This window comes from Panthera pardus, unplaced genomic scaffold, assembly GCF_024362965.1.
Source record: "Panthera pardus isolate Hobbes unplaced genomic scaffold, ASM2436296v1 HiC_scaffold_21, whole genome shotgun sequence".
Taxonomy (NCBI): domain Eukaryota; kingdom Metazoa; phylum Chordata; class Mammalia; order Carnivora; family Felidae; genus Panthera; species Panthera pardus.
The window spans coordinates 11,503,552-11,519,882 of record NW_026526777.1 but is presented as its reverse complement, the minus strand read 5'-3'; the positions used below and the strand labels follow the sequence as shown (position 1 = coordinate 11,519,882).

The 16,331-nt window shown below is 43.3% G+C and overlaps 1 protein-coding gene across 3 annotated transcripts in view; it reads left to right on the top strand.

Annotated features, from left to right (window-relative positions):
- The window catches only part of MTARC2 (mitochondrial amidoxime reducing component 2), a 41,192-nt gene extending 25,724 nt beyond the window's left edge, over positions 1-15,468 (top strand). Inside the window, exons 5-8 of one of the 3 annotated variants that reach the window (XM_019465669.2) lie at positions 2,307-2,368; positions 2,456-2,527; positions 4,871-5,001; positions 14,695-15,468. In XM_019465669.2, the coding sequence (XP_019321214.1) occupies positions 2,307-2,368; positions 2,456-2,527; positions 4,871-4,997 (261 nt within the window). In that variant the 3' untranslated portion in view covers positions 4,998-5,001; positions 14,695-15,468. The remainder of the gene's footprint in view (positions 1-2,306; positions 2,369-2,455; positions 2,528-4,870; positions 5,002-14,694) is intronic. The other 2 variants (XM_019465670.2, XM_019465671.2) reach the window with 2 other exon arrangements.
- The last annotated feature ends 863 nt before the right edge of the window (positions 15,469-16,331 follow it).

Here is a 16,331-nt window from a genome sequence, read left to right as displayed (position 1 = left end):
GGGTCAGAGAGAGGGAGACACAGAATCTGAAACAGGCTTCAGGCTCTGAGCTGTCAGCACAGACTCCGACGCGGGGCTCAAACTCATGGACCGCGAGATCATGACCTGAGCCGAAGTCGGCCGCTTAACCGACTGAGTCCGCCCCGGGAACACAGACTTTATTTCCTTACAGCACTGCTTTCATAAATGGTGGGTGGGAACCCAGGGCATCCACAGAGACCGCTTAACATCAGCTGTGCTTGTATCCTATAGGAGATTTGTGAGGTGGGGAGACCCCATTAGGTACTGGAGTGCCTTTCCTGTGTTTGCTAAGTCACCCCGCTAGTCCTGGGGGGTTAATGCACCCCTGCAAGAGCGTCAGAGCATGACTGGAACCTGGTTATCGGGGTGGAAGAGGAAACATTACGTGTTAGTCCCTCCCCATTGCTCTGCCCTGCCTCCAGCAGAAACTCTCATGTCCCCTGAGGGGGAGTAAAGGACCAGATGAGACGAAATGATGCCTCATTTCCTTACCTGGAGACTGACTTCTCACCAAATCCCTTGGACGTATGGCTTCCAAACCTCACTTGGGTTGAGAGCAGGAAACAAGTTCTCAAGGGACATTCTTATCGCATGTGATTCAATAACAGATGGCTCCCTGTTAGCAAGAGAGTCCTATAACATGCCCTCGTTATACGTGTGTGCTGTGTGTGTGCTTGTGTATGAGTATATATATCTATGTATATATAATGTCATCTGTATGATCTCCATCTCTGTGTATATACATGTACATATGTGTATGTGTAGACAGATGAATAGAGACAGAGATTGATTTACAAGCTGGGTGGTTAGAAGCCCTGCCCTCAGAATCTGAAGTTTTCAAACCTAGCTGGCTGTGACCCTGAGAACATTTTGCAATCTCTGCAGGTCTGTGTTTCTTTGTGCAAAATGGGGATCATAATAGTTCCTTCTTCAAAGTTGTGAGGATTTATTAAAGCCCTGAGGCACATGTCGGCACTACCCGCTGTTCAAGGGCGGGAAAGCAAGGCAGGGCCCGTGACTGTGGACTCTGCCCACACTCCCCGCCCCCAGGGCAGGCTGCCTCTCCGTGGATGTGGAAGTGTTGAATGTGTGAATCTCATAACTGACTTCCCTTGGGTGATGTCCCACTTGTCAAAGAACCATCAGATTTTTTTAAATGTTTAATGTTTATTTATTTTTGTTTTTTTTTTTATTTTTGTTTATTTTTATTTTTTTATTTTTTATTTTTTTTAATATATGAAATTTACTGTCAAATTGGTTTCCATACAACACCCAGTGCTCATCCCAAAAGGTGCCCTCCTCAATACCCATCACCCACCCTGCCCTCCCTCCCACCCCCCATCAACCCTCAGTTTGTTCTCAGTTTTTAACAGTCTCTTATGCTTTGGCTCTCTCCCACTCTAACCTCTTTTTTTTTTTTTTTTTTTTCCTTCCCCTCCCCCATGGGTTTCTGTTATGTTTCTCAGGATCCACATAAGAGTGAAACCATATGGTATCTGTCTTTCTCTGTATGGCTTATTTCACTTAGCATCACACTCTCCAGTTCCATCCATGTTGCTACAAAAGGCCATATTTCATTTTTTCTCATTGCCACGTAGTATTCCATTGTGTATATAAACCACAATTTCTTTATCCATTCATCAGTTGATGGACATTTAGGCTCTTTCCATAATTTGGCTATTGTTGAGAGTGCCGCTATAAAATGTTTATTTATTTTTGAGAGAGAGAGAGAGAGAGGCAGAGGGGCAGAGAGGGGAGGGGCAGAGAGAGAGGGAGACACAGAATCCGAAACGGGCTCCAGGCTCTGAGCTGTCAGCACAGAGCCCGATGTGGGCTCGAACTCACGGACCGTGAGATCATGGCCTGAGCCGAAGTTGGATACTTAACCAACTGAGCCACCCAGATGCCCCCCAAAGAACCATCAGATTTTAACTTGGCTTCCACTGTAGCTTAGCTATTAAGGACAAAGTGGGATTGTCTTGCAAGTTACACATTTCTCATTATATATCAATAAGTTGCCCTTCTAGTTCGCTTGTGATTCTCATGGCCAACTGCCCCCCAAATAAGGTCTGTTCTTGCCGTACTGATAGAGTCCGGTTTCTGAGACCGTGAGGGAGGAGCTGGATCCTGGACACCGATGTGCTGTCTTCCCTCGCGTCCCTTTGGGACATGTTTCTTGGTGTCTTGCTCTCTGCCTTCTTCTTGCTCCATAGTTGGTAGCGGCCAAAGAATAAACTGCTTTGAAGACTAATGAAATCACAAGATGACCTATCCTTTCCTCTTAGGATACCTGGGATGAGCTCCTCATTGGCGGTGTAGAGATGAAAAGGGTTTTGGCTTGCCCCAGGTAAGCGTTCTCTCGAGAGTCAGCCTCTGGGGTGTGGCACGTTCGTTGGCTTGTGGCTCTACCTAACTCTTGGTTTTTGAATGACAGGTGCGTTTTGACCACTGTGGACCCAGATACCGGAGTGATAGACAGGAAGGAGCCACTGGAAACCCTGAAGAGGTAAACCGCAATGTGTCCAATGTACTTTTAATGTTATCCCCGTCCTAGAATTACCTGTGGGTGTAGGTGCCCTGTGTGAGCACCTTTCACTCCACCTTCTGGTTGGTATGTGTCTGTTGGTTAGTGGAAGTTGCCTCCTCTTTTTTTATGGACTAATCTTCTGGTACTTTTAGCAATTTTTTTTTTTAAGTTTATTTATTTATTTTGATAGAGCGCACAAGCAGGGGAAGGGCGGAGAGAGAGAGGGGGAGAGAGAATCCCAAGCAGGCTCCGCACTGTCAGGACACAGCCCGATTCGGGGCTCAATCTCACAAACCGTGAGATCATGACCTGAGCCGCTATCGAGAGTCAGATGCTTAACCAACTGAGCCACCCGGGTGCTCCACTTTTGACATTTTTTTAATTTTTTTTTTTTAACGTTTATTTATTTTTGAGACAGAGAGAGACAGAGCATGAACGGGGGAGGGGCAGAGAGAGAGGGAGACACAGAATCGGAAGCAGGCTCCAGGCTCTGAGCCGTCAGCCCAGAGCCCGACGTGGGGCTCGAACTCACGGACTCACAGACCGTGAGATCGTGACCTGAGCTGAAGTCGGACGCTTAACCGACTGAGCCACCCAGGCGCCCCCACTTTTGACATTTTTAATTGCATAATACTATGTTTTGAAATTTTCATACCTCTCACATCAATTTTTTTTAAGTTTATATATTTATTTTGAGAGAGAGAAAGCCAGCAGGGGAGGGGTAAAGAGAGAGGGAGAGAGAGAATGCCAAGCAGATTCCAAGCTGCCAGCACAGAGCCTGACGTGGGGTTTGAACTCACAAAACCGTGAGATTATGACCTGAGCTGACACAAGAGTCGGACGCTTAACCGACTGAGCCAGCCACCCGGGTGCCCCTCTCACATCAATTTTTAATAACATTCAATATGTATTTCTAAATTAAGACCTCAAATACTGTAATTATTTTTGTTTATTAGACTCAACATCAAGGAATGTGAGACGAATTGAAGTTGTATAATGAAATATTAGAAATACTGGAACACAATGAGTTGTCTGTTTATTGAGGAACTTCTTTTATGGCAGGATGTTTCGTTTTGATATTTAAGGAATTTGGGTTGACTTTAGTTATAAATGCAGAACGTGTTTTTAAAACTAAGTTAACAGTTTTTGGGGAGGTGTATTCTATTTTGTTTCCCTTTGGTCTGTTTTGTTATTTGTTTCCAATGGGTTTAAGTCAGAAGAAGAGGTTAATGATAGACTCCCACTCTTTGGGGTCTATTATTCAAATATACGGTTGTTTTGTTTTTTGATTTTTGAGATTCAGTTAGTTTTCTTTAGACAGGGCTTTTGAAAAAAAAAAAAAAAAACTTTGCTAGTAGTCAAGCCCCATGCCATTTTTTTTTATTAAATTTTTTTTTTAATGTTTATTTGTTTTTGAGAGAGAAAGAGAGTGAGTGGGGAAGGGGCAGAGAGAGAGAAGGAGACGCAGAATTGGAAGCAGGCTCCAGGCTCCAAGCTGTCAGCACAGAGCCCAATGTGGGGCTCGAACCTATGAACTGTGACATCATGACCTGATCTGAAGTCAGATGCTTAACCGACTGAGCCCCCCAGGCCCCCCAGGCCCCATGCCATTTGTATCTGTGTCTTCATTTTTGTTCACAGAAGAAACTCAGCTTTAGGCTTGTAAACCTACGGGGTGGAAAGCATAGTACTTAAAACTTAGATGCCCTGAACAGAAGATTTGGAGAGTTCAGGGCAGTTCCTTTTCGAGCTTGGGTGAGCATTTGTTGCAGACAGTTGTGAAGTTGGAGATATACATGCAAACATTCCACATATTTATTTATTAAAAAAAATTTTTTTAATGTTTATTTATTCTTGAGACAAAGAGTGTGAACAGGGGAGGGGCAGAGAGAGAGGGAGACACAGGATCCAAAACAGGCTCCAGGCTCTGAGCTGTCAGCACAGAGCCTGACGTGGGGCTCGAACCCACGAACTGTGAGATCATGACCTGAGCTGAAGTCGGACGCTTAACCGACTGAGCCACCCAGCCACCCTGTTTATTTATTTTTTAATGTACTACTTATTTTGAGTTACACATACAAGTTTTTTTCTTTTTGGCCTCAAGCAGAAGCCAGGGAAAAATTGGTTAGACTCTGAGGATACTTCTTGAAAAACCAGGATTATGTGCAGTTTGACTAATCGCCCCCAGACTTCTCTGTCCAAGGAGCAGAAAAGGCTTGCTGTTTATTTATAGGCCTTGAGGATAAAAACCTGAATTCTATTGAGAGCATTTAGATTCCTATTTCCCTTTTGTGCCTGACGGTGAATTTTTGCTTCTTTCAGCTACCGCCTGTGTGATCCTTCTGAGAAGCAGATCTACAAGTCGTCCCCACTTTTTGGGGTCTATTACTCAGTGGAGAAAGTCGGCAGCTTGAACGTTGGTGACCCCGTGTATCGGATGGTACCGTGACATGGTATGGCGAAGGGCCGGCTTTGCTGCTGGAACGCAGCGCCTCAAAGCCACGGCCACGTTCTCCGGTGTTGAGATGTTTTTATGTTTTGCTGCTTTAACTCTTAGCAGAATGAGCGGTCTGGGTCCTGCTCTTGGGAGTTGGAAAAGTGCCTTTTCTTTTTCTTCCCTCACCAATCTGATTTAGTCCAACTGGGCTTCTCTCACACTTCCCATTCGCTTATAAAATGCTGACGCAGGAGCCCCAGCAGAAGACAGGTAGATGTTCTCAGTTCATTAAGGAATAAGGAAATAAAGGTGAGCAGGTCACCAGAGTTCTGTATTGATTTTTTTTTCTGTCTCTGTTAGTGAAATGAAGGGAAGTGCTTCATTATTCAATATCAACTTGGAGAAAAACAGTGAATACTTTTTGTAAAATGTATTAAAAGATTTTTTAAAATTTATTTTTGAGAGAGAGAGAGAGAGGCAGAGTGCAAGTATGGGAGGGGCAGAGAGAGAGGGAGACGCAAAGTCTGAAGCAGGCTCCAGGCTCTGAGCTGTCAGCACAGAGCCTGATGTGGGGCTTGAACTCACGAACTGTGAGATCATGACCTGAGCTGAAGTCAGACACTTAACCAACTGAGTCACCCAGCCCCTAAAAAATTTATTTTTAAAATATGATTTAAAGTTTGAAAAGTATCAGTGCATCAAGGTGCCTGGATTCTGAATCGCGAGGTATAAAATAATGTTCTCACACTGATTTCATCAGGCCAAATAAAACCTTGATGCCTGGAGCATGATGCCTGACCCCCAAATTATAGAAATAAAGTCATTTGGAAGACTTTCTCAAATGACTCTTCTCAAAAAACCAAACTGAGTTTTGAACTGAGTTTTGAACTGAGTTTTGAACCAGACTGAGTTACCTCATGTCTGAAACTCTTGACCATCCTTCTTTCTAATTCTGGCCTGACCTTCTCACCTTCTCGCTTGACAATCATTTTTTTTTTAATGTTTATTTATTTATTTAAAAAAAAAATTTTTTTTTAAATGTTTATTATTTTTGAGAGAGAGACAGAGACAGAGAGCAAGCAGGGGAGGGGCAGAGAGAGAGGGAGACACAGAATCGGAAGCAGGCTCCAGGCTCTGAGCCATCAGCCCAGAGCCTGACGCGGGGCTCGAACTCACAGACCACGAGATCGTGACCTGAGCCGAAGGCAGCCGCTCAACCGACTGAGCCACCCAGGCGCCCCTTTAATGTTTATTTTTGATAGAGCAGGGGAGGGGCAGAGAGCGAGGCAGACACAGAATCTGAAATAGGCCCCAGGCCCTGAGCTGTCAGCACAGAGCCTGATGCGGGGCTTGAACTTACGAACCATGAGATCATGACCTGAGCTGAAGTCAGACCCTTAACCGACTGAGCCACCCAGCTGCCCCTCACTTGACAATCCTTGAGGACAATGTGGGGCAACAGTCCAGACAGTCTAGATCCAGCAGCGGGTAGACTTGGGTTCAGGATCCTAGCAGCTCCATTTCCTAACTGGGTTGAGTTATTTAACCCCTTAGCCTTAGTACCCTTATCTGCAAAGTGGGAATACAGATAGTTCTCCCTAAAACAATCAAAGTGATTTTGAGGATTAATTTACATAAAGTTGCAGCATTACAACAGAAATGTGGGGCATCTCGGGTGGGGGCAGCTAGCATGGGCCAGGAAGGAATTTACCCAGGGAAGAACAAAGGAGGTAGAAGTTTACTGAATACACAGCAAGGGAGCAGGGGCGAGATCCCAGAGGAGGGACTGTCTGTCACGAGGTGGTGGTGGTGGTGGTGGGGCTATAGTTATAGAGCAGAGTGATGGAGTGTGGGGACATGTGGAATTTCCCCCTTTTTGGCAGTGTTAAGAACTGTGGCCAATTTTAAGTAGATAGTTAGGGCTTAAAGCTTAACGAGCCTGTTTGCATCCAGCTCCGTGTTCGCTGGGGGCCCTTTTGTCTTGTTCAAGTTTCCATAGTTCAAGCCTGTTGCCTAAAAGCAGGCTCTACAAGAAACATAAGAAATGCTCAGTAAATATTAGCCATGATTTTTATTGTCATCATTGCAAAGGGCCTCCTAGGAAGACTGGCAGAAGTCAGCAAAGGGTAAACATTCTTACCAGAATCAGCTCTTCTGAATCTGTCTGTAGTGCCCAGCTGAGAGAGAAAAATACAATTTCACGTTCCCCCTTCCTTTCCAAATCCAAACCTGTTGTTTATAGATCCTTTCTCTCCCAGGGGTAACCATTGCCTTTCTGCTTGTCTTGTTTTGTTTAACTGGTCTTGGCTTTCTGCCTGTCTGGAATTTGGGGTTGTTGGTTCTTTCTTTTAGCTGTCCTTGAGACTGACTCTAGCTTTGGGGAAGGTAATATCCATTGCCCCCTCATTGAGGACCATCTTTTATCCAAGGGGGGTTATTCAGTACTGCCAGAAATACTTCATGTTTATTTATTTTTGAGAGAGAGAGAGCAAGAGAGCGTGGGGTGCGGGAAGGAGCAGAGGGAGAGGGAGACACAGAATCGGAAGCAGTCTCCAGGCTCCGAGCTGTCAGGACAGAGCCTGACACAGAGCTGGAACTCACAATACGCGAGATCATGACCTGAGCTGAAGTTGGATGCTTATCCAACTGAGCCACCCAGGCGCTCCTGTCAGAAATATTTAAAATTCAAACTATAAACCAAGAAGGAGAAAAGCAAATTGGGGATAATGTAGTTGGATGCATGGATCAACCCCTACTATCATTTAAGTTGCAATCCAAATTTTTTAAGGAATCGAAAACAGCCGTCCTTATCTGACAGATCTTTTGCAAAATACAAGTCAGCTCTAGAGGCAATTCAAAATTCACCTGTTCCTTTACCAATCCCAAAGCTGCTCCTGTCTATTTCAAAAAGCTTATAAGTTATTGGCCTAAGGAAACAAAAGTCCTTGGCAGACCTTCCATTCTTTCTGTGTTCCTTAAAGTTGTACACATCTTATCATGTCTTTGAAATTTAAGCATAGCCCACAATCAGGTACCTAAGACTAAGGGGAAAAAAGAAAAAAGAAGAGAGGACTTTTTGAAAATATAAACTACTCTAAGGGCACTTGTGCCCAAACTCTAGCAGGCCTCCTTAATTCCAGACACAGATACAAATCTTAAAGCTCTTCGTCAGCAATACTAGTAACTGTAAGGTTTTTACATGTGTGCGTTTTGTGTGTATGTTATGAATGTGACATATTTTCCTGCCTCTGGATGGTAGTGCTAAAATTAATTTGTAAAAGAGCTCCATTTGGTTGGTGTGAAGGCAAGCATTTGTAAGGATTGGACATTCTAGAACTCCAAAAAAGAAACTAACCCAGATGTTTTTTAACTTCACATGATCTGAGGAAATATTTGGTATTAAAGCTAACCCAAGGTTGTTGGTCTATTAAAATAGACATGTCTTTAGAGTTATCAATATTAAATATAAAACTTTTATCCTACTTGAGTTTACTAGCTAAATAAGTACTTGTTATCACTTAGAGGGTTTGTAAACAAAAGCATAATAGCTTGGGAGAATGAATGAGTTCTCCTCATGTCTCATAGTTTTTGTGGTTAATCTTTTTCTTTTTTCTGTTTATTTATTTATTGTGAGAGGGAGAGGGCATGAGTGGGGGTGGGGCAGAGAGAGAGAGGGAGAGAGAGAAACCCAAGCAGGCTCCACAGCTGTCAGCATAGAGCCTGATTAGGGGCTCATCCCATGAACCATGAGATCATGACCAGAGCTGAAACCAAGAATTGGATGCTTATTCTACTCAGCCACCCAGATGCCCCTTTGCGGTTAATCTGTACATAATTGTTGGGAGCTGTTAAAAAACAAAGTTCAACCAAATAAATTTGAAGATCTAACTAGCTTTATCAGGCAGCAGCCCATCTAGCAAGTAGTGGGGAGCTCTGAGGAGTTGTACAAGATGGAGGGTTTTTATTGAACCGGTGTTGGGGGGGGTGGGCAAGAAAGTTATTAGCAAAAGAAAAGGATAGTTCCAGGCAGGAACAGGAGGTCTTGTCATGCAGATCACTTCAGCTTCCTCTGGGGGATGGAGAGGGCCTAGGTGGTGATTCCTTGGTCCCCATCAGAAAATTCCTAACTGATTCATTAAGACTACATTTCTGGGGCAATTAGATTAGGTTTTAAGCCTCAGTCTACTGACTTGAGGCCTTACCCCAAGTGATACCATTTTGGGCCTGTGGTTTTCTTTGTAACAGAGTAAATGACTTAGATATAAATTTGATTTATATATAAATTTAGATATAAATTTGAAGTAAGAGCCTGTAGATGCGATTTTTTGCAACAGTTTTATATTATGGTATGTGTACTTACAATTAGTTTCCCCAAATCTTTTTGTAAACTGAAACAAGTTTTGCTAAGTTAAATTTCTTGAGTATCTAGATTATTTCCAAATGAGATAAAATACTGGAACATTAATTATTAAATCTAGGTTTATCTACTTTGGCTTCCTTATTACAGAGAAACTAAAAATAAATTTGGGTCTGTTAATAAGCGTGTTTGGGTTTGTTAATAAGCCTTCATTGGAAGGCTGTACGTTGAAAAAGCCCATCATGGTGTCTGTTGTCAATCGGATGGGGGCCCCCAAATGTGGAACGAATGATTAGGTGGAAGCTGGTAGAAAGGGCCAAGATCAAGAATTCACCTGAGGCAAACAAACAAACAAAACAAACAAAACAAACAAAGAGTTCACCTGAGGAAGAACAAAGGTACAAGTTTATTGAATACACTTCAAGGGGTTAGCAGGAAGGACAGCTGAGGAGAGATTGTCTGCAATGAAGCAGTGGGCTGGGGCTGTTTTTATTTATTTATTCATTTATTATTTTTATTTTTTTATTTTATTTTTTTGCTGGGGCTGTTTTTATTTATTTATTTGTTATTTTTATTTTTTTATTTTATTTTATTTTTTTTGCTGGGGCTGTTTTTAAAGGGGGAAGAGGAAGAGGTGTGGCGACATGGAATTTTCCCTTTTTCCCTTTTTTGGTACCTGTGCCTGGTTGTAAGTAGCCTATTGGTCAGTTAGGGCTTATGGATATTTCGAGGTGGGTCACCTGATGGGCCTGTCTGTTTTCAGCCAGGTGGTCGCTGGGGACCCTTTTGTCTTGCTCTCTCATTCCTGAAAGTGGCCTCTAGGGGCACTTGGGTGGCTCAGTTGGTTAAGCGTCTGACTTTGGCTCAGGTCATGATCTCATGGTTTGTGAGTTCAAGCCCCGTATGGGGCTCTCTGCTGTCAGCACAGAGCCCACTTTGGATCCTCTGTCCCCTCTCTCTCTGCCCCTGCCCTGCTCATTTTCTTTCTCTCAAAAATAAATAAACGTAATAATAATAATAATAATGATAAAAGGGGCCTCTACTCCCATGTGTCTAGAAATTAAAAAATGTATTGATAAATTTACATATCTAAAGAACACTGGTGTAACAGTTCATAATTGCTTACTGCTTAGTTTTTACTTTGTTAACGTTTCTAAAGGTTAAAAATTTGAGTTCATATATATAATTAAAGTTACTAAAATTAATAAGAGAACATCTCCATATGCCAGGAATGTAGGATGTGTTTTCAGTAACAGAAGGTATAAGAAATAGAAATGTATTTTTTTTGTTGAGGGAAAAGAAAATAATTTTGTCCTAAGGTGAAGCTCATTGTTTAAAGAAGAAAAACATAGCACAAAATCAAAATGTAAAAGATAATAGTAATGATAAAGTTGTAGAAGGTTTGTGGAAAAGGAGTCCTTGAAAAGGAATTTTAATGTGTGGTCAACCTGGCTAACATTAAAATTAATTTATTTACAAATAAGTTTTATTTATTTATTTAAAAAAAATTTTTTTAACGTTTATTTATTTTTGAGACAGAGAGAGACAGAGCATGAACAGGGGAGGGGCAGAGAGAGAGGGAGACACAGAATCTGAAACAGGCTCCAGGCTCTGAGCGGTCAGCACAGAGCCCGACCCGGGGCTCGAACTCACGGACCGTGAGATCATGACCTGAGCCGAAGTCGGACGCTTAACCGACTGAGCCACCCAGGCGCCCCTACAAATAAGTTTTAATATCAAAACTAAGTTGGTGCAAAATTAGAATTTGGGGTTCTGTCTGTTAAAAAGACAAAGTTTTTCTTTTTTCCCCCTGGACTTTTGGTCTGCTTAAGTCTTTTTGAGCTGGAACATTCCTAACAGATTTGCTAATAAACTAATTGGACTTATCTGATACATCACATTACATGAGAAGCATTGTCAAATAAGCAGTAATTCTAAGCCTTCTTTATGTTGCATTGTAAAATTGTGGCAAGTGGATGAGGTCCATTGTTCTTCTGGAGAAAAACAAGAAGGCCCCTCATTGCCAAGCTTTTGCCACCTTGACGTCCTTACAACATGGCAGCGGTCTGCTCCTGACGTAGGAAAATGAAGGTGGGCAGACAGTGGCTGCAGACAAAATGAACAGTCGTAATTACGGGAAACCCAAGAAGGCCGCTTGGTTCTCCCTGGCTCCCTGACCAGCCCCATGTTTCAGCTTTTGCGTTCTTTCACCCGCCATAGTACATTTAAGATGACTCCAATTACACACAGACGTTGGTGGAGAGACATCTATAAAGCTGCAAAAGTCTGAAATAAAACAAAACAAAACGAAACCGTTTTCATTCCCAGAGACCCCAGACCTCCCTCTCTCTAGACCCTTTGCGCACCTGTACCTTGGAATCATTCGACGGCCAGTCGGTATGGGTTATCAGTATGCCCCTTCAGAAAAGGACCAAAGAGGATGATAGACTTGAAGTATGTAAACCTCGAGTGTGTGACTATCACAGAGAAAAAGCAAAAACATCGGACCTGTGAATGCCGCACAGAGGGTCAACAGAAGGTTCGAGAACTACAGAGCACAGCTGACAGTGGTGCAAATTCCTTAAATTTTGAGCACAACTCTGTTAAGCTGAGGGTCTGATCAAGAAGGGGGAATTGTAGGGACGCCTGGGTGGCTCAGTTGGTTAAGTGTCCGACTTCGGCTCAGGTCACAATCTCACCGTCCGTGAGTTTGAGCCCTGCGTCCGGCTCTGGGCTGATGGCTTGGAGCCCGGAGCCTGTTTCCGATTCTGTGTCTCCCTCTCTCTCTGCCCCTCCCCCGTTCATGCTCTGTCTCTCTCCGTCTCAAAAATAAATACACGTTAAAAAAAAAATTAAAAAAAAAAAAAGGAAGGGGGAATTGTTAACAAGAAAACCACAGCCCCACAATGGCTTCACTTAGGTTAAGGTTTCGAGTCAGTAAACCAAGACTTACTGCCTAACCTGACTGCAGTTTCAACCCCCCAGGAATGTAATTTTTAACCAGGCAACGTGGAATTTGCTGGTCAGTAGCAGCAAATGGCTGGATAGACCCCTGGCCTAAACAGGCGCACCCTTGCCTAAACAGCACGTTCCTTGCTAATAAAGTCCTTCCCTCCCCTCCCCTTCCCTCCCCTCCCCTCCCCTCCCCTCCCCTTTCTTTCTTTCTTCCTTCCTTCCTTCCTTCCTTCCTTCCTTCCTTCCTTCCTTCCTTTCTTTCTCTCTCTCTCTCTCTCTCTCTTTCTCTCTCTCTCTCATCTTCTCTCTGCCTTTAAAAACCTTCCTTTTGTTTAGCACAGGTCCCCTCTACTTGCTAGATATGATGTTGCCTGATTTATGAATCATTTAATAAAGTCGATTAGATCTTCCAGTTCACTCAGTTAAATTTTGCTCTTTAACACATGCGTGGGGTGGACTGGAGCCAAGAGGGGATATGAAGGGCCAAGCAGGGGTGACGGCGTAAGACGTATGCAGGGTGCACGCTGTGGGTGTGGTGAGGGATGTGTGAGTGCCCAGACCCTTCACGTGACAGAGATGCTGTTGGCCACTGGGCCCCAAGCTCCCTTTCAGCTTTATTATCCAGCACTGCCCCCCGCCCTCCGCCCCTACACACCACAGGCACTTGTCCTGCCGTCCATGCCCCAGAGCATGGAGAACTTTCTTCTCTGCTGGGCATTTCTGTTCGGCTTTAAAAATAATGGTAACGTTACTTATCTACTTTGTGAGCCTCTATGGTTTTTGCATTCTGAATCCTTAATATGACAGGTTGATTAAAGCTTTACAAAAATAGCAGTTAATATTTGCACTGGGGTTACTTACCCATTTAAAATTTAAAACTTAATTATATAAGAGTTTACCTGTTCCATTATGGATGCAATACATGTTCCTCATGGTGGATTTAGAAAATACCAGCAAAGTTGAGGAAAGAAATCACCCCGTGTCACTGTTTAAAAATTTTATTCTGGAGGCACCCGGGTGGCTCAGTTGGTTAAGAGTCTGACTCTTGATCTTGGGTCAGTTCATGATTTCATGGTGTGTGGGATCGAGCCCCACGTTGGGCTCTGTGCTGACAGTGTGGATTCTGCTTGGGATTCTCTCTCTGTCTACCCCTGCCCCACTCTCTCTCTCATAAAAAATTTTTTTTTTTAATTTTTTTTTTTTTTTTAACGTTTTATTTATTTTTGAGACAGAGAGAGACACAGCATGAACTGGGGAGGGGCAGAGAAAGAGGGAGACACAGAATCGGAAGCAGGCTCCAGGCTCTGAGCCATCAGCCCAGAGCCCGACGCGGGGCTCGAACTCACAGACCGTGAGATCGTGACCTGAGCCGAAGTCGGAAGCCCAACCGACTGAGCCACCCAGGCGCCCCAAAAAATTTTTTTTTAATTCTGGGTTTTTTTTGTTTGTTTAATGTAGCCATAATTTGTGTGTGTGTGTGTGTGTGTGTGTGTGTGTGTGTATATGTAATATGTACATATAATCATTCATAATATATGCATGTATAATATATATCATACAGATATATATTGTATATCATATATGTATGCAGATATATATCATACATATATGATAAATATATGCAGAAGTATGTATCATACACATTTCCAGAGACCTCCAGCCTTTTCAAAGGTCATTCTGATGGCTTCATAGCATTACGTTGTAGAAATAAATAAGCACCATTTTAGAGTATTTGACACTGGGACTACATCCAAATTTGTTGTAAATAATATTATAATATATATCTTTGTATGCAGAGTCACTTTCAAATCAAGTTTTCTGTAAGGTAGATTGCTAAAGTGGAATTATTGACTCGTGGGAAACAGACATATTCTTTAACATCTTGACTAATGGCTTGCTTTCTTTTTAATGTTTTTAAAATTGTTGTCTTAATGTTTATTTATTTTTTGAGAGAGAGAGAGACAGAGTGCAAGCTGGGGAGGGACGGAGAGAGAGGGAGACACAGAATCCGAAGCAGGCCCAGGCTCTGAGCTGTCAGCACAGAGCCCAACGCGGGGCTTGAATCCAGAGTATAAGATCATGACCTGAGCTGAAGTCAGACGCTTAACTGACTGAGCCACCCAGGCGCCCTTTGATTAATGGCTTTCAAAAGTGTTCTTCCCTTGTGTGCCACCTCATGTCATGTGAGAGAGATCCGGGCTCTGGGCCCTTGCCAGAACTGGGCGGGCCACTCAGTCTTAATAGGCTGCTCTTTTCCATTAACGTAATTTGGCCCAGGACATCGTTCACGTTTCCTGCATTTTAACTATATTGAGTGACTGTTCTGTGAGTGTGTGACTTATTTATGACCTGTAGGAGAAAAAACCAAATAATCAGAGGTCCTTGTCATTTATTCAGGTTTCCACGTCCCGGAGGCTTTGATGAGGACGTTACCGACAGCCGCCAACACCACCTCGGCACGTCCTGTGCTACCCAGCCCTTGACCGTCTTCACCCTGGAGCCGAATCTCTTTGTAACTTTTTGAAGTTACGCATGCTCCACGTTAATGCAGGAAAAGTATTAGAGGTGATTCAGCAATAAGGAGGTATATAGATTGGACGTAATGAGGACTCTTTAAATAAATAAAATTGTCTATGAAATCACTTCGAATGTTCCTCTAGCGATGACACTTTTCAACCCCTGACGTTACTATTGGTGAGTAAAGAAAGTCTAAAGAATCAGTCAGAAAGCTGCAGATTTCTTTTTCCCACGTGTTTACATCCTCTCCCCTGTCGTTCGTGTTTTTAGGAGAAATGGGAAACAAGATCATTGTTTTCTGACGTGCCTTATACGTGTTCCCACAAATCCTTGGTGTTGGCCTTCACACGGTGGTTGAATCCTGTCAACTTTTGCTCATGTGTTCTGGACCCCAAATTAGGGAATCGGGTTGTACTTGAGTATGGAAGTTATTTTGTAGATCTTGTTTTCGTTTTCGATTAAGCCCTATATAAAAGCAATTTGTCTGTAACCACCAGGTCCACTGCCTGGAATTTTAAGTATGACAAAGAAAACATGGGCTTTTAAAAACAAATGGAATGTTGAGAGCAGGCGTGAGGAGCACGAGCGCATTTTTTTTAGGTGCAGATAATTTTTAGGTACAAATAATCCGGTGCAAAAAAAAAAAAAGAGAAATGAACTATTTTGGTATGACTAAACAAAAATCCTCACTGAAGTAATGTGTGGATGCGTTAACCCACTTACATTGTTGAGGTTTATTATTAATAAATGTGAATCTCAGTTGTACTTTCCCTTTGGTATTTCTGAGTCTGCTTCCATGGCTTTTCTCATTTTATATTAGAATTTCAGTCACTGTCATGCATTTTTCTTGACCCTTTTCTGAGTAGCGTGGCAGAGAGCTTCCTTGCAAAGGAATGAACGGACTCCACGGACGTTTACCTCCTGGGGTTGGTGGGGGTCGGGGTGCATCGTGAACGACACGATCCACCTGAGGCATGACGGCCAGTGACGGCGAGGAGACTGGCCAGTGGCCAGTGAAGAGCAGCTCTTCCTTGGCTGGGTTCTGGGACTGAAATGAACCTCCATTCCCAGCACCCTGTGAGGAGAAAGGGTTAAGTTAGCTCTGTCCCCGGCTAAGGTTTGGAAATGATGACGTTGAAAAATCATGCCAACTGTAAAGTCGGCCATTGAAATGGAGAAGCAGATTTTTCCTTTTAAAGTTCTGGAGAGGGGCGCCTGGGTGGCTCAGTCGGTGAAGTGACTTTGGCTCAGGTCATGATCTCGTGGTCTGTGAGTTCAAGCCCCGCGTCGGGCTCTGTGCTGACAGCTCGGAGCCTGGAGCCTGCTTTGGATTCTGTGCCTCCCTCTCTCTCTCTGCCCCTCCCCCACTCATGCTCTGTCTCTCTCTCTCTCTCTCTCTCTCTCTCTCTGTCAAAAATAAGTAAACATTAAAAAAAATTTTTTTTTAAAGTTCTGAAGAGAAAAAATTTCAGAAGAGAGGTGCTTGGTTGGCTCAGTCAGAAGAACGTGTGACTCTT